This window comes from Tiliqua scincoides, chromosome 3 (genome assembly GCF_035046505.1).
Source record: "Tiliqua scincoides isolate rTilSci1 chromosome 3, rTilSci1.hap2, whole genome shotgun sequence".
NCBI classification, from domain to species: domain Eukaryota; kingdom Metazoa; phylum Chordata; class Lepidosauria; order Squamata; family Scincidae; genus Tiliqua; species Tiliqua scincoides.
In genome coordinates this window covers 2,851,708-2,868,202 of record NC_089823.1, presented here as the reverse complement: position 1 = coordinate 2,868,202, position 16,495 = coordinate 2,851,708, and the positions used below count along the sequence as shown (strand labels likewise).

General features: G+C 44.9%; 1 protein-coding gene across 1 annotated transcript in view; it reads left to right on the top strand.

Annotated features, from left to right (window-relative positions):
* Positions 1–1,697: 1,697 nt before the first annotated feature.
* LOC136643974 (disintegrin and metalloproteinase domain-containing protein 9-like) overlaps positions 1,698–16,495 on the top strand; it is a 45,121-nt gene continuing 30,323 nt past the window's right edge. The window contains exons 1-6 of the mRNA XM_066619418.1: positions 1,698–1,710; positions 1,871–1,953; positions 6,828–6,904; positions 10,549–10,750; positions 15,364–15,435; positions 16,080–16,172. Of these exons, the coding sequence (XP_066475515.1) occupies positions 1,698–1,710; positions 1,871–1,953; positions 6,828–6,904; positions 10,549–10,750; positions 15,364–15,435; positions 16,080–16,172 (540 nt within the window). The remainder of the gene's footprint in view (positions 1,711–1,870; positions 1,954–6,827; positions 6,905–10,548; positions 10,751–15,363; positions 15,436–16,079; positions 16,173–16,495) is intronic.

Sequence of the window (16,495 nt, the reverse complement as noted above, 5' to 3'; positions counted from 1 at the left end):
GAAAAGAGTTTCTTTCTTTGCTACCTTTTATTTGAGGGGGAGATGGGACACTGCTGCCTCATCACACCTGTGCTGAGTTGTGGATGGCTTTCTGGGGACAGTTTTCTCTTCCACTCTGGGGGACCCCAAAAACAAGGCATTCAGCAGGAGTCAAGAAGTTCCTCCTCCAGCTGTTGGGGGGGGGGCAAGCTTGGATCCAAGGTGAGGGATGGAGTTCTGAGGGGGCGGGGCCTGGGATAGTGACAGTTGGGATTCTGAAGTGTGCAATAGATGCTCTGGGGAGGTGGAGCTGTGGGAGCTTGGAGGGGGCAGGGCTGAAGGGCAGAGGAGTGACCAGGGCCGAGATTGACAGCTGAGTGGCAGTTGGTGGCCGCAAAGAGGGGCTGAGGCTTCTTGTCCCACTGGTGGGAGTGATGGAGGGGCCTCGCCTGGACTTCACACACATTGGGGGAATGTTGAGGGCATGGCTGTTCCTGCTCCTTGGCCCTGGTGTGTAAAAGGAGAGGGGCACTAAGGGGGGCTGGGGGGGTTCCCAGGTTCCTGGCAACAGGCTTTGGGGGCTTCCAGGTTCAGGCTCTGTGTGGTTTTTAAATGCGCACCAGCCTTCTTCATTACTGGTCTGTGTGGTTTAAGAATACGTATCTTTAAAACCCTTTCCACAGGGTCCCTTTCCCTGGCACTGGGCACTTAACTTCCTAATGAAGTGGCACCATGTTTCACCTGTGTGCATGTGGGTGGCTGACAGCGTGGTGGACTGGGGCCAAATCTGCTCCCCACCCCCTTGGGATGCTAAGTGGCCCTCCACTTCCCTAGAAGCAAAGTGGTAGGAAAGAAGTTGCATTTGTGGCAATAGAATGTGTCTTTTCAAGGACTAAGCTGTATCCAGTGGCATAGCTAGAGGGGGTGCAGAGCACTAAGTTTTCCAGGTCACCTCTTGCAGCATGCAAGCAGCCCCTCCCCTTTGCAGCCGTTCCGGGAAGTGGGAGCAAAACGAAGGCAAATGCCTCCGTTTTGCTCCCACCACCTAGAATGGCTCCGAAGGGGAGGGGCTGCTTGCACACTATGGTGAGACGCCTTGTAAAACTTAGTGCTTTGCACCCCCTCTAGCTATGCCAGTGGCTGTACACACTAGTCCTGAAGGGCAAGACAGTTGCCAACCAGTCCCACGGAGTCACACACAGGCAGCTTAAATTTGTGCAACAGATTGGATCTGCAACGCTGCTTAGAAACATTGGAAGCTGCCTTCTGCTGAGTCAGATCCTTGGGTTATTGAGCTCAGCATTGTCAACACAGGGCAGGGGCTCTTCAGGGTTTTGGACAGGAAATCTTCTCTGCCCTACCTGGAAATACCAGGGATTGAACTGGAACCTTTTTCCTGCAAAGCAGGTGCCCTTGAACTGAGCACCTCCCTGCCTTCTGTGCCCATACAAAGGATCTTGGTTCTTATGCTCCTTAAAGAGCAACACCACATGTTCCATAGAAAGCTTGTTTGGCCAATGAAGGGTCTTTTAAAACCAGTTTGTGATCTGATACGGGGGCCTAATGTTCTAAGGGAAAAAGGAAAATTCCACTGGGCCTGCTCAAGGCCCTGGAGTGCATCTCGTTGCTCATTGGATCCTAGCCAGCAGCAGCCCAAGGGTGTAGGCAGCCTTCCCCATAAGCAGTCACCCAGCTCTAATGGAATCCCCTTGGCGATGATGTCGCTGCTAGGCACTCCACAGCTAACCGTACACAGCTACAGCGGGGCTTTGCACACTTGGGGATGAAATTAGAGGGAAAGTTGGGGGACACGTTCAGCTGAATGGGAACAGGAAAGGCAGTACTTAATGTAGGCACACATTGGTTTAACCTTTCAGTATTTTCAATGCAGGTTTTATAGAATCATCAAGATACTTTTACTCAGAAGTAATAGTCCCAAGACAACTGGAATACGCAGATAGTTTTGATGTGAAGGTATGTTTCTTCTTTAAGATAATAAAAGTGGTCCTTTGAGTTAGGACCTGGCTAGCTAGGTCTTCAATGTTACATAATCAACCCTACTTACTCAGTCTCTATACCCACAACTCCAACAGTGTCCTACACTAAAAAATGAGCCTGAGTCAGTGATTGTGGCTGCCGCAGTACAAACAGAAATTAAGATAGCTGGATTTTATTTTTCTCTGTGTTATATTGGTGTTCCTTGATTGTAGAACAGGGGTGTCCAAACATTTTGACAGGAGGGCCACATCATCTCTCTGACACTGAGTCAGGGGGCCAGGAAAAAAAAGAATTAATTTACATTTAAAATTTGAATAAAATAACATAAATGAATTTATTAGAGATGGAACTTATATGAATGAATGGAGGTCTTGCAGTAGCTCAAGGCCTATAAAAGGCCTTGCACAAAGCAAGGCTGGCCTTTCCTTTGCTGCCGCTGCTGCATCACAGACATGAAACAGCAAGCAGTGGACGGAGCTCTCGTCCCACAGCTCGGGTGAGAGGTTGAACAGTTGTCATCATGCTGAGAAAAGTTGCATCGGGCCAGCATGGGCTCCAGCAAGTCTCTGGAGGACCAGAGGCTCATTGGAAACTGGGAGCACCCCAAGGGCCAGATTGGGAGCCCCCTAGGGCCACAAGTGGCCCCCGGGCCAGGGTTTGGGCACCCCTGTTGTAGAACATTATTGTTGTCCTGGATAACCCTGTGTGAATGTTTTAACTGTCACCTTCTGCCAGGTTCTTTCTCAGAACTGCTGCAACTTTGACAGCTATCAGCAGTTGTAGCGAGAAACCTGATTTTTTTTTTTTTATTGTGTGTAAACCTCCTTGAGAAGCCTTGGTCTGAAAGGTGGCATACAAGGAAACCAAATTACAGGCCAATCCCACCTTACTCCCCCTTCCCACCAATGCAGCTACACCACTGGAACGTGCAGGGGGGCTATCCCAGAGGTCTCTCCTGAGTACGAGAACATTTGTTCCTTTGCCTGGGGTTAAGTCCTCACTGCCGCCCTGGCTCAGTGGCTCAAAGTTTTAATGAAGGTTCTGTGTTTTTCTCATCTAGGCTGATATGTCCTATATAATTAAAGTGGAAGGGAATCACCGAATTATTCACCTTAAAAAGAGGTAAGTAGTTGCTTTCCTCTTAAAGTCTTGATTTTTTTTAATCTAGTCAAATAGATATCCTTATTACTTCATAAGTATTTTATAGCCCCTTTCAAAGAAGTGGCAACTGTAAGTTAACAGGAACAGCAGGGTTTGTTTTTTTTAATTATTCAGACACAGAAATGTCTGTATTGTATTTATTTAAAGGATTATTTTTAATGCCACTTTTCTGTGGCTCAAGCACACACCACTTGCATATTTAAGGTAAGTGGGTTTCTCAGTATTCCATCACTATAAACCATGAAAATTCTATTCATCATAAAATCAAAGCTATTTATCTGGGCGGTATGAAATTAAGCATGGATAGTTGACCTTGTGAGGTGTAGAATCTGCCCAATTTCAGAAAAATCTAATTTAAAATGGCTGAATCATGGCAGTTTTACATTTTTGCTCTGAATCAGACCCATCACCCATTTTGTATCTGTTTTGATCCCCTTTAAATTTCTGTCAAAAATTCTACCCCTCCTATTGGCATTGTAAAAATCTATTGTGCAGTTTTCAAATTATGAGAAATCAGAGTTCCCATTCTCAATCACTATCAGTGCAAGCTTATGCATGTCTACTCAGAAGTAAGTCTCATTGAATTGAGACTTATGGTACTCCCTGGCAAGTGTATAAGATTACAGTACACTGAACTAGGGCGGTGGGTTTTTCACGAGCATTCTCTGGCCCACCTAGCTGGTCTCCATGGCGCACAGTTTGGGAACCACTTTTAACTAAAGTCTGCAATTTGCAACTCATGACTGTTTGATAGATTGAATTTGCCCAGGTGGAACCAGCTTCAAGCTTCCCAAAATAAAAATATGCAGCTCTTTCTGAATTGAGTAAACTGCAGCAGTATACATATGCTTAATAGGGAGGGAGCACCTGGGTCAGTGTGATTGCGAATGCCACAAAAGCACAAACTTCAGTGCATGGGAGTGGCACATTGTCGCTGTTCCTTTGAAACACCCTCCCTCTACAAGCCAGGCAGGCACCAACTTTATACACAGCTTTAGGTGTTTAGCCAATATATGGCAGTCTGCGTAGACCTTTGATTTTGGCTGATAATGGATGGTGTCAGACTCTCAGATCTCATAGATTTTATGTTGCCTATTTTTCTCTGCTGGTTTATTTAATTTATTTATTTGCATTATTTTTTATTCTGTCTTTCTCCACACTGAAAGGAATTCAAGGTGGCTAACAATGTAAAAACATAAAACCAACACAATTCACTTTATATGAAAAACATAAATCTTAAAAACTATTAAAACATTAAAACAAACATTTAGGATCACAACTATTAAAATATATATCATTTAAAGCACCAGCTCCCAGAATCAGTTTAGAATGATAGTCAATGAAACTTACTCCTAGGTAAGTGTGTTGCCACCCAACCAAGTGTGGGTAGGATAGCAGCCTCAGATTGTTAAAAATTTTCCTGCTTGATGATGTCACTTTTGGTCATGACATCACATCTAGTGGGTCCTCCTGGCAGATTCACATACTAAAAAGTGGGTCCTGGTGCTAAATGTGTGAGAACCACTGCTGTACATGATGGGTTGCTGTATATGTTTGTGTAGGAGGCAAATTTGTTTTTTGCACAATACATAGAATCATAGAGTTGGAAGTGACCTACAAGGTCAAGTTCAACCCCCTGCCTGTAGTCAGAAATCCTCCTAGAGCATCTCAAGCACATGATATGGTGTGTGTTTTCATGTGACATATGAATTTGTATATAACATGTGCCTGATACGTTTGCATGTGATGTTTTACAATGTCTGTGGCACATGGTTGCATACAATAGCAAATTTGCATATGAAACACTGTGGTATGTGTGGCATGTGGTGCTATGTGTTGATGTGTGGTTTCCATGTACAGTGTTGTAGCACATATGTGGATGTTGCGGTGCCCTTGAATGCAGCATGTTATGATCCCTACTGTGGTATGTTGCGACATTTGTGTGATGTATTGCAAGTGGCGCATATAGTGGCATGCCTGTGGTATGCAATATGCTGCTGCTATGTTGCAGTGCTCCAGTCTTTGCAACAGGTATAGTGTCTTGTTCTGTACTGCAGCTCCTGCTTGCGTGCAGCCTGTTGTGGTGTGTGTTGTTGCAGTGTGCATGTGGTATACAGCAGCAGCAAGATGTGGTGTGTGGTGTGTAGCAACACCTCTTTGCCTGTGGTGGGCATGGTGTCGTGAGATGTGCTGTGACTTCTGTTTGTGTACTGCATGTTGGCTGCAGCGTGCATGTGGCTTTTGCAGCACCCATTTGCAAGTGTTGCATGCATGCAATGTGTTGTGATGCTCAGTTGTGTATGATGTGTTGTAGCTTCCATTAGCAATTTGACAATTGTAGTCAAATCAGTCAGTAATAATTAAACTGCTCCCAAAATGGCCAATAAGTGTATGTCTGTTTCTTCTTTCTTTTTAAAATCTTTCAGATCCTTCATAGCATCAAATATGCCTGTTTATTCTTATAACTCAAAGGGAGTTGCAATAGCAGACTATCCATACATTAAGGTAAAGTTTATTCACCGGAAAATTAAAAAAAAATACTTTTTTTAAAAAAACACAGGTGTGAAAATAAGAGCACAATCCTCCATTGCGCGTAAGTAGGCGCAAGTCCCTTGTGACGGCTTTTGGGTGTTGCGAATGTGCTGTAAAGCATGTTTGTGCCACTGCAGGAGTCAGGGAGGCCAGTGCAAGAACATGCACCAGCCTCTCCACGCCAGGTCCAGACCTGGCAGAGGTATATTCGTGCTGGCGGTGGGACGTCAGCATGGGGGCTTGGGGAAGATGGGAGGAGGGGAATTTGGGAGCATTCCAGGTTGGGCAGAGGGTAGGTAGTGGGCAGGGTGGTGGCCAGGGTGTGCCCAGGTGGGGGGTGGGAACGGCCTCTGGCATTTAGGCCAAATCCTAACCCCTAACTACCATTGAGGTAGCTGGGGTATTACTCAGGGTAAGGGGACTTAAGTCCCCTTACCTTGAGTTGCTCCAGGTCCACCTCCAGTGTAGGCCAGTTGACCTGCTTGTTCCAGTGCAGGTTAGGATTGGGCTGTAATTCTGATGGTAAATGTTAGACTTGGTTTTGTATAGAGCTCACAGTGGTCAGAAGGGTTGAATGCTTCTGGATGTAAATCACGTGGCTTACACCAGCTGAACACTGAAGAAAGTGAGCAATCTCGATCCATCAAAAGTTTATTTGCTAAGGAAATAATACTTTGTACAGAAGAGGAGAAACTGTAGGGACTTGCTTCCCCCAAAATTGGGCCAGATCATTCAGGTAACTAAAATTTGACTGAACTAAATTTGCAATCCTATGTTTGTTTATGCAAAGGTAAGTTTCACTGTGTTCAGTAATGTTTACTCCAAAGAAATGTACATAGGAGTGCAACCTAAGAAGTAGTAAATATTTAAGAACCTGAATAGACCAGTGGTAAGAGCTGGACTTGACTGACAGCCCTGGATTAAAACATTCTTTTTACTGGAAAGAAGCACTTGCATTTCAGTGCATGAGAAACTGGTTACATATTTTCTGTCCTGCATGCAGCCATACATTATATTTTATTGATATTGCATATATGAGTTCTATGTATGATCACCTTTTAAGTGTTACCCATGGTTATATATAGGGTACCAGAGATTCTTAACTTTGGGGCATGCATTATATTTTGTTTAATTTCATGTGTTTTGGGGTCTTGCAGGATGACTGCTATTATAGTGGATATGTGGAAGATTCCCCAGACTCCCGGGTTGTCCTGTCTACCTGCGCTGGACTTTGGTAACAGAACTAAGAAAATATACATGTTCATTTGACTCTTAAGACATGCATGTTGGTGCCCCTTCAGCTATTCTCAGAGCAGATTTTATGAACTGCTTTGTGAACTTTTTTGTTGAAAAGCGATATATACTGTAAATAAAAGTAATAACAGTAATAATTGTTCCTCTAAAGGTTGTTTGCACCTCCAGTCTGAGCTAAAATTAGTTAGCAGACCTTATACATGCTACCAAAATTGAAAGGAGCTGACAGAGCAAACACTCTTGAAGGTTAATTAGGAACTTATGTCAGGGCCCCTCCCAGATGCCCTGACCCCTGACTTACCCTGGAGCAGGCACCCCATGCCCATGGTGGGGAGGCTTCCCTGCCCTTGAGGGAGCAAAGAAGGTTGACTCACCCCAACCAGACAGAGGGGGCTGGCAGGGCAAACAAGGAACACAAAAGGAAACAAGCCAGGAACAGGAAAGGCCTTTTCTGCCCCACCTGGAGGAAAGGGAGGGGCCAAAAGGGGGGCAGGCTTGCTCCATAAAACAGGGAGGCCAGGGATGAGAGGCAGGCAGTGAAGTGGGGAGCTGTGGGGTAAACAGCTCCTAGGAAAGGTGTGGCAGCTCTGCTAAGGAGGAGGACAAGGGTGCTGGAACCCCCTCCAGCCAATCTGAGGCCTCCCTGGGGGTGGAACAAGCCTGCTCCAGGCCCCTCCAGGGGTGGGTCCCTACAACATAAGAACAGCCCCACAGGATCAGGCTATAGGCCCATCTAGTCCAGCTTCCTGTATCTCACAGTGGCCCACCAAATGCCCCAGGGAGCACACCAGATAACAAGAGACCTGCAAGGCCTCCTGGGAATTGTAGTTAAGAACATAAGAACAGCCCCACTGGATCAGGCCATAGGCCCATCTAGTCCAGCTTCCTGCATCTAACAGCGGCCCCACCAAATGCCCCAGGGAGCACACCAGATCACAAGAGACCTGCAAGGCTTTCTGGGAATTGTAGTTAAGAACATAAGAACAGCCCCACTGGATCAGGCCACAGGCCCATCTAGTCCAGCTTCCTGTATCTCACAGCGGCCCACCAAATGCCCCAAGGAGCACACAAGACAACAAGAGACCTGCATCCTGGTGCCCTCCCTTGCATCTGGCATTCTGACATAACCCATTTCTAAAATCAGGAGGTTGCGCATACACATCATGGCTTGTACCCCGTAATGGATTTTTCCTCCAGAAACTTGTCCAATCCCCTTTTAAAGGCATCCAGGCCAGATGCCGTCACCACATCCTGTGGCAAGGAGTTTCACAGACTAACTACACGGTGGGTGGAGAAATATTTTCTTTTGTCTGTCCTAACCCTCCCAACACTCAATTTTAGTGGATGTCCCCTAGTTCTGGTGTTATGTGAGAGTGTAAAGATCATCTCTCTATCCACTTTATCCTTCCCATGCATAATTTTGTATGTCTCAATCATGTCCCCCCTCAGGCATCTCTTTTCTAGGCTGAAGAGCCCAAACGCCGTAGCCTTTTCTCTTAAGGATGGTGCCCCAGCCCAGTAATCATCTTAGTCGCTCTCTTTTGCACCTTTTCCATTTCCACTGTGTCCTTTTTGAGATGCGGCGACCAGAACTGGACACAATACTCCAGGTGTAGCCTTACCATCAATTTGTACAACGGCAGTATAATATTAGCCGTTTTGTTCTCAATACCTTTTCTAATGATCCCAAGCATAGAATTGGCCTTCTTCACTGCCGCCGCACATTGGGTCGACACTTTCATCGACCTGTCCACCACCACCCCAAGATCTCTCTCCTGATCTGTCACAGACAGCTCAGAACCCATCAGCCTATAGGTGAAGTTTTGATTCTTTGCCCCAATGTGCATGACTTTACATTTAGTTACACTGAAACGCATCTGCCGTATTGCTGCCCATTCTGCCAGTCTGGAGAGATCCTTCTGGAGCTCCTCACAATCACGTCTGGTCTTCACCACTCAGAAAAGTTTGGTGTGGTCTGCAAACTTAGCCACCTCACTGCTCACCCCTGTCTCCAGGTCATTTATGAAGAGGTTGAAGAGCACAGGTTCCAGGACAGATCCTTGGGGCACACTGCTTTTCACCTCTCTCCATTGTGAAAATTGCCCATTGACACCCACTCTCTGTTTCCTGATCTTCAACCAGTTCTCAATCCATGAGAGGACCTGTCCTCTAATTCCCTGACTGTGGAGTTCTTTCAGTAGCCTTTGGTGAGGGACCGTGTCAAACGCCTTCTAAAAGTCCAGATATATAATCTCCCTCAGCAAGGCCTGTTTGTCTATGTGTTTTGAGATCCTATCTTTGATGAGGCATTCCACCATCTTACCCGGTATAGATGTTAGGCTGACCAGCCTATAGTTTCCCGGGTCCCCCCTCTTTCCCTTTTAAAAGATAGGCGTGACATTTGCTATCCTCCAATCTTCTGGCACCGTGGCTGTTTTGAGGGACAAGTTGCATACCTTAGTCAAGAGATCTGCAACTTCATTCTTCAATTCCTTAATAACTCTTGGGTGGATGCCATCAGGGCCCGGTGACTTATTGATTTTTAATTTATCAATTCAATCAATTCAATATATTGATTTCAATTCAATTGATTACTTTTCTTGTATTGATTACTTTATCAATAAGGTCTAAAACATCTTCTCTTTCAATCTCTATCTGACCTAATTCCTTGGTCAAGAGGAAATTCCCTTTGTGACTTTGATTTATGGGATGTAATATGAAGTCCTGAAGACACTGACTGAAACAGTAGCTTCTGAAATTGGAGGTGTTTAAACTTTTTTTAAAATCCCCTGGTACTTAAAAGAGGATTCATTCATTCATTCATTTAAAAGATTTATATCCTGCCGTTCCTAAACTGAAGCAAATGCTCAAGGCAGCTAGGTTTGGGGCCTAAGAATGAGATCTGGCCTACATGAGACTTGTTCTCTGCACAGAGTAATTCTTGTATTGATTACTTTTCTACAAGTTTGAGAGCTGGCATTGCCTTCAGACCTGCAGACTCGTTCCTTGGCTGATCCCTGTCCCAAGTAGAGGCAAAGATTCTGACCCACCACAAATGCAAAACCATCAGCTATAGAATTTTCCCTTATACCAGACAATCACAGTGATTGCTAAGCCGCAGCATCCTGGACTTTTTTTTTTTTTGGTAGAGTATTTTAAAGTACCTGATAACCTTCATTGTACTTTCCCTCTCAACAATTTTATACAGAAGACCACAATTCTTAAGAAAAAGCATAGATAAACAAAATTGGATACTTCGCTCTGGTGATAATTTGAAATTCATTTTGATGCCAGACTACCAGGAGTACTGTGCAATTGGTACTGAACCTATTGACTATCAGAGTTCTAATGTATGAAATAACCATAGTATATTGTTGCTGCTTACCTTACAAAGGAAAGTGTGAAAAAGTTTGTTTACCACTCTCTAATCAAAACTTCACTGGACTATTAGAGCCATATTAAGATGTTTTTTTAACACCTTAATATTAACCTTAATATTAACACCTTAATATAACAGCCATATTAGGGGGGGGGGGTCAATTTGGCCACCACATGTCCGTCTCTGGGGTATTGCAATTGGTATCTTATTAAACATGCATCTGTATTTTGTTCTTTGTCCTGCAGGGGTCATGTGCAAATTGGGAGTTTCAAGTATGAAATTGAAAGTATTGAAAATTCTTCCACATTTCAACACCTGATTTACCGAAGGGAGCCAGAGCAACGAGAGCCCTGCAGAGGGGTGCTTGTGGAAGAAGCAGATTTGAAAAGTGGCAATGAAGAACTGAAAATGGTGGACAATGACAGCTTGATTCCTTCTGAAAGAAGCGTAAGTCTTTTTTCCCCCTGCACCTGTGCGTTAAGTATGTTTATTCATCCATCTGTATAATGATTTGTTTCTCATCAAACTCTTTGGATTGCTCAATTATCCAAGCACTCCAAAAAGTTAACAGACTCAACGGAGAGAAGAGGAACTACCAGGTATGTGTTGGAGAGTGGGGAATCTCCAAGTGAGAGAAGAGGGGAGCTTCAGGTATGCATTTGGTGATGGTTTCAAGAAGAGACCAGAACAGATCTCCTAGTTAGAGTTGAAGGGGGAAGTCAGTGAGTGAAGTTACTGGGGAAAGAACCTGATAGCTGGAAGTTTGCCATTCAGTACAGCTTTAATTTTAGCAATTAGTTCTATTGAGACCTTTGAAAGGGGAAAGGTTATAGTGACTGTTTTCTGGATTTGAATTTTAATTGCGCTTTGAAAGCATGAATTGAATAACTAATAACTGTGCCTTTTGGCTCTTGGAATACTGACCTAACACTTGCCCTGGAATGTCAGTTTTGCCAGTATGAGACTCACATATCAGGACAGCTTTGAACTGACAGAGCAACTGAAGATCCCATTGATGGCCTTTGAGCCAAGGCCCCAAATTCTGTAGCTTCAGTCAAGGTTGCAAGTTGCTCATTTTGCTGGAAATAGTCTTGTGTAATTTTTCTTCCCATATTAAGATTTTCAAAACACATGGAATTCTTCATCAAAGTTTGGGCTAGTCAGCCAGGGCAGCATGATGTGTAATACTAGAGCTGTGAATAGCGAGTACGGTTGTGGACTGAAGCCCCATATTCAGGATACTTAAAATACTTCATCGCTATTGTAGTATAATTCTACATTGATTTGTTCTATGAAACCTTGCTTTGTGTGTGTGTTTCATTCCAGACAGAGGAGCACAATTTCCAATCTTACACATCTATCAGATATCTAGAATACTATGCTGTTGCTGACAAAAGCAAGGTATTTTTTCTCTCTCATCTATCTTTAAAAACAATGTGTCAGGGCAGCAGGGGAGGATAGCCCTTGCTTTCCCTATAGCAGAGTGGCACGGGAGTGTAGGGAGACAGCACAAGAAGCAGGTGATCCCAAACAGAGCCAAAGAAGCAGGCACAGGCTTGCTTGTTGCGGAAGCAGGTATTGGTAAAGGAGCAGGCAGCAGAGTAGTCAGTCAAACGGTCCAGGAGTCAGGGATACAGAGAGGCACAGTCCAAGTCACAGAACAAACCAGCAGCACGACATGCAGAAACTCCACCACAACGACCCACATTTGGTGTCTGTTCTTGCCCCCATATATACTGGGACCAACCAATCAGAGCAGGGCGACCTCATAGTCACAAAACAGTCTGGTGACCCACTCTGATTGGCTGTCCAGTGGTGCATTGTACCATTCCACCTTAGCCTGACTCAGCACTCATTTCTCCCTAAGTCACGTGACTCCCACCTGCAACAGGTGCAGCTGATTACTAATCACATATATGTACAGTGCTGCTGTTCCTTTGTTTACATTTCACACCAGGCCTGGACATCAAGGCCCCTCCTGCCACATCCTGGCTTGCAACAGTTCAGGACCTGGGATGCCAAAGGCCTGACATAATATATTGACAGACTTGGCATGCTGTAATGCAGACTTCCAGTTAAGACATACTGGAAATCTGATTTTTAAAGTAGGGTGTAAATAATTATCCTTGCCAAACCAGATGGAACAATTGAAACATTTACAATCCAATCCTCAGCTGTGCTGGAGGCTTCCTCGGGGCAAGGGGATATATTTCCCCTTACTTGGTTAAAGCCTCAGCTACCCCATGAGACTTTTCAAATCAGTGACAGCATCAGACATGAGTACATAGGAACATAAGAACAGCCCCACTGGATCAGGCCGTAGGCCCATCTAGTCCAGCTTCCTGTATCTCACAGCGGCCCACCAAATGCCCCAGGGAGCACACCAGATAACAAGAGACCTCATCCTGGTGCCCTCCCTTGCATCTGGCATTCTGACATAACCCATTTCTAAAATCAGGAGGTTGCGCATACACATCATGGCTTGTATCCCATAATGGATTTTTCCTCCAGAAACTTGTCCAATCCCCTTTTAAAGGCATCTAGGCTAGACGCCAGCACCACATCCTGTGGCAAGGAGTTCCACAGACCGACCACACGCTGAGTAAAGAAATATTTTCTTTTGTCTGTCCTAACCCGCCCAACACTCAATTTTAGTGGATGTCCCCTGGTTCTGGTATTATGTGAGAGTGTAAAGAGCATCTCCCTATCCACTCTGTCCATCCCCTGCATAATTTTGTATGTCTCAATCATGTCCCCCCTCAGGGGTCTCTTTTCTAGGCTGAAGAGGCCCAAACACCGCAGCCTTTCCTCATAAGGAAGGTGCCCCAGCCCCGTAATCATCTTAGTCGCTCTCTTTTGCACCTTTTCCATTTCCACTATGTCTTTTTTGAGATGCGGCGACCAGAACTGGACACAATACTCCAGGTGTGGCCTTATCATAGATTTGTACAACGGCATTATAATACTAGCCGTTTTGTTTTGTTCTCAATACCCTTCCTAATGATCCCAAGCATAGAATTGGCCTTCTTCACTGCCGCCGCACATTGGGTCGACACTTTCATCGACCTGTCCACCACCACCCCAAGATCTCTCTCCTGATCTGTCACAGACAGCTCAGAACCCATCAGCCTATATCTAAAGTTTTGATTTTTTGCCCCAATGTGCATGACTTTACACTTACTGACATTGAAGAGCATCTGCCACTTTGCTGCCCATTCTGCCAGTCTGGAGAGATCCTTCTGGAGCTCCTCACAATCACCTCTGGTCTTCACCACTCAGAAAAGTTTGGTGTCGTCTGCAAACTTAGCCACTTCACTGCTCACCCCTGTCTCCAGGTCATTTATGAAGAGGTTGAAAAGCACCGGTCCCAGGACAGATCCTTGGGGCACACCGCTTTTCACCTCTCTCCATTGTGAAAATTGCCCATTGACACCCACTCTCTGCTTCCTGGCCTCCAACCAGTTCTCAATCCACGAGAGGACCTGTCCTCTAATTCCCTGACTGTGGAGTTTTTTCAGTAGTCTTTGGTGAGGGACCGTGTCAAACGCCTTCTGAAAGTCCAGATATATAATGTCCATGGGTTCGCCCGCATCCACATGCCTGTTGACCTTTTCAAAGAATTCTATAAGGTTCGTGAGGCAAGACTTACCCTTACAGAAGCCATGCTGACTCTCCCTCAGCAAGGCCTGTTCGTCTATGTGTTTTGAGATCCTATCTTTGATGAGGCATTCCACCATCTTACCCGGTATGGATGTTAGGCTGACCGGCTTATAGTTTCCTGGGTCCCCTCTCTTTCCCTTTTTAAAAATAGGCGTGACATTTGCTATCCTCCAATCTTCTGGCACCATGGCCGTTTTGAGGGACATGTTGCATACCTTAGTCAAGAGGTCTGCAACTTCATTCTTCAATTCCTTAATAACTCTTGGGTGGATGCCATCAGGGCCCGGTGACTTATTGATCTTTAATTTATCAATGAGGTCTGAAACATCTTCTCTTTTAACCTCTATCTGACTTAACTCCTCAGTCAGGAGGGGCCGTTCGGGCAGCGGTATCTGCCCGAGGTCTTCTGCCGTGAGTATAGCTTTGTCATTCTGACTCCTGTAACCTGCATGTTCTCTGGAAAGGTTTTAGTGCTAGAGCTGGTCTATCAAACAAATTATTGCAAACATAAATCCCCTGGGGGCTAGGGATAAGAATAGGCCCTCAGTTTGGCTGTACTTGTTGTAAAACTCTGTGGGAGTTCGGTATTTAGTGATGTTATTGTCTAGAAATAAGATTTGGGTAGGATTCCTACACCCTCAGTTTGACTGTACTTGTCATAAGAGGCAACTAAACAGCCACCGGGTAGATGGGACTCGTTGGCCTGGGAAGGCAGCTCATCTGAGAGAAGGAAAACTCTGATCCCAAACCTCCACTGCCTTGTGGCTACATCCAGTTATGGAAAAGGCTTCAGGAGTCAACCTCGAGGCAAAATCTGGAGCCGGAGTCCCTGAGGCAGTTCATGGTTGAACACAGTCACATTCTGGCAACTCCTGTGATGCTGCTGGAACCAACTGTACTGGCTTCTGCCTTTCCATTGGACCATTTCAGCGATGTGGAGAGGGGGGATTTGCTGTATGGGAAACAGTCTATCCTCCATATCTACTTTACCCAGGCTTTACGCACTGGAGAGGACACTCTGTTCCAGAACCACTATTCAGAGCACAATACCATGGTCTTCTGAGACTGAAGGATGCCAACATATTTTGTTTTGTTTTGCTAATTTATTTCAATTGTGATGTGTTCATTTTTGGTTGCCATCAAGCTTTGTTGCATTTGCTCTAAGCTAGGGATGCTCCTCTCTTATTCTGGTACTTTAAGTTAGGCTTTCTCTGTACTTTTGGAGTATGTAGCCCTTGCAATATTCAAGGATTTCCTGTACTGGGTCCCTTTAGGGAGAAGGGTGGGATATAAATAAAGTTTATTATTATTATTATTATTATTATTATTATTATTATTATTATTATTATTATTATTATTATTATTACTGAATTGGCCATCTTTCTTTTTTCTTCACTTAGTTTCTTGCTGAAAATCGCAATGAGTCTCGGTTGGTGTTAGTGATGCTTCTTATGATGGCTGATGTTCACAGTGTGAGTATGTTTCATGATGTGCATTCAGACAGATGAATGCTAAAATAGTTGCCTTGGGTGCCCTCTGGGGAGAAAGGCAGGGTACAAATCAAATAGACAGATAGATGAAAGGCAATGAGCAGAACCCATTTTGTTATGTTTCCCAGTTGTCCAGGGATGGACACATAGCTTACAAACCAACACTGAGGGAGCAGTCAGGGCCAACCTATCCAGGAGGCCAACGGAAGCGATCACATCAGACAGCATTTTAGTGAGGGGCACCCACCTCTGTCTACTGCCTCGCCTCCACTGCTTCTCCTTCCACTCCTTGAATTGAAAAAGGATGAGGGGGCAGAGAGGAAGAGGAGAGGAGGAGAGGAGAGTGCCAAACTAGAACATTAGAGAGTGGGAGGAAAAGGGGTTGGCACATCAATAAGTAAAGGGGGGGCGTGCATTTGGCAGGAGACGTCAAGAGGCCTTGAGCCAGTCCTGGTGGCAGTGATGCATTTCTTGCATTCATTTCGTTCCTTTGCATCCAGCCTGAGACAGGATGGAAGGGTGGAGGGGAGAGAGAGTGGGGGAATGCTGGCAACTAAACTCTCCAGTAAAAAGCAGCATTGCCGCTATGCCCAAGAATCAGAGCATGTTGTCTTTTCTTTTTTCAGATATACTTTGAGATCGGTCTTCGTGTTTATTTGGTTGGCTTGGAGTTGTGGACAGAGAGAGATTATGTAATGGTTGATTCTGCAAACCTGGGCGTAACTTTGGGTGCATTTTACCTTTATGCTACTTCAGAGCTTCAGCATCGTGTGCACTTTGATCATTCTGTCATAATTACGTGAGGTTCCACAGTTTCTTTTTGGAAAATGTCTGTCTTTCTGATCTTAGTATTAGTAACATACTTCAGTTTTAAAACTGTTGCTTGAGAAATGAGGAAAATATCAGGAAACCTGTAGATTCTCCTCATCCAGGTTGTGTATGTGTGTTGAAATCTGAGGTATAAGATATATCCGAAGCAGAAATTTCTGACAGAGCTATTGTCATTGAAGAGGTCCTGCCTTTTTCTTTAGGGGCAGTTGCA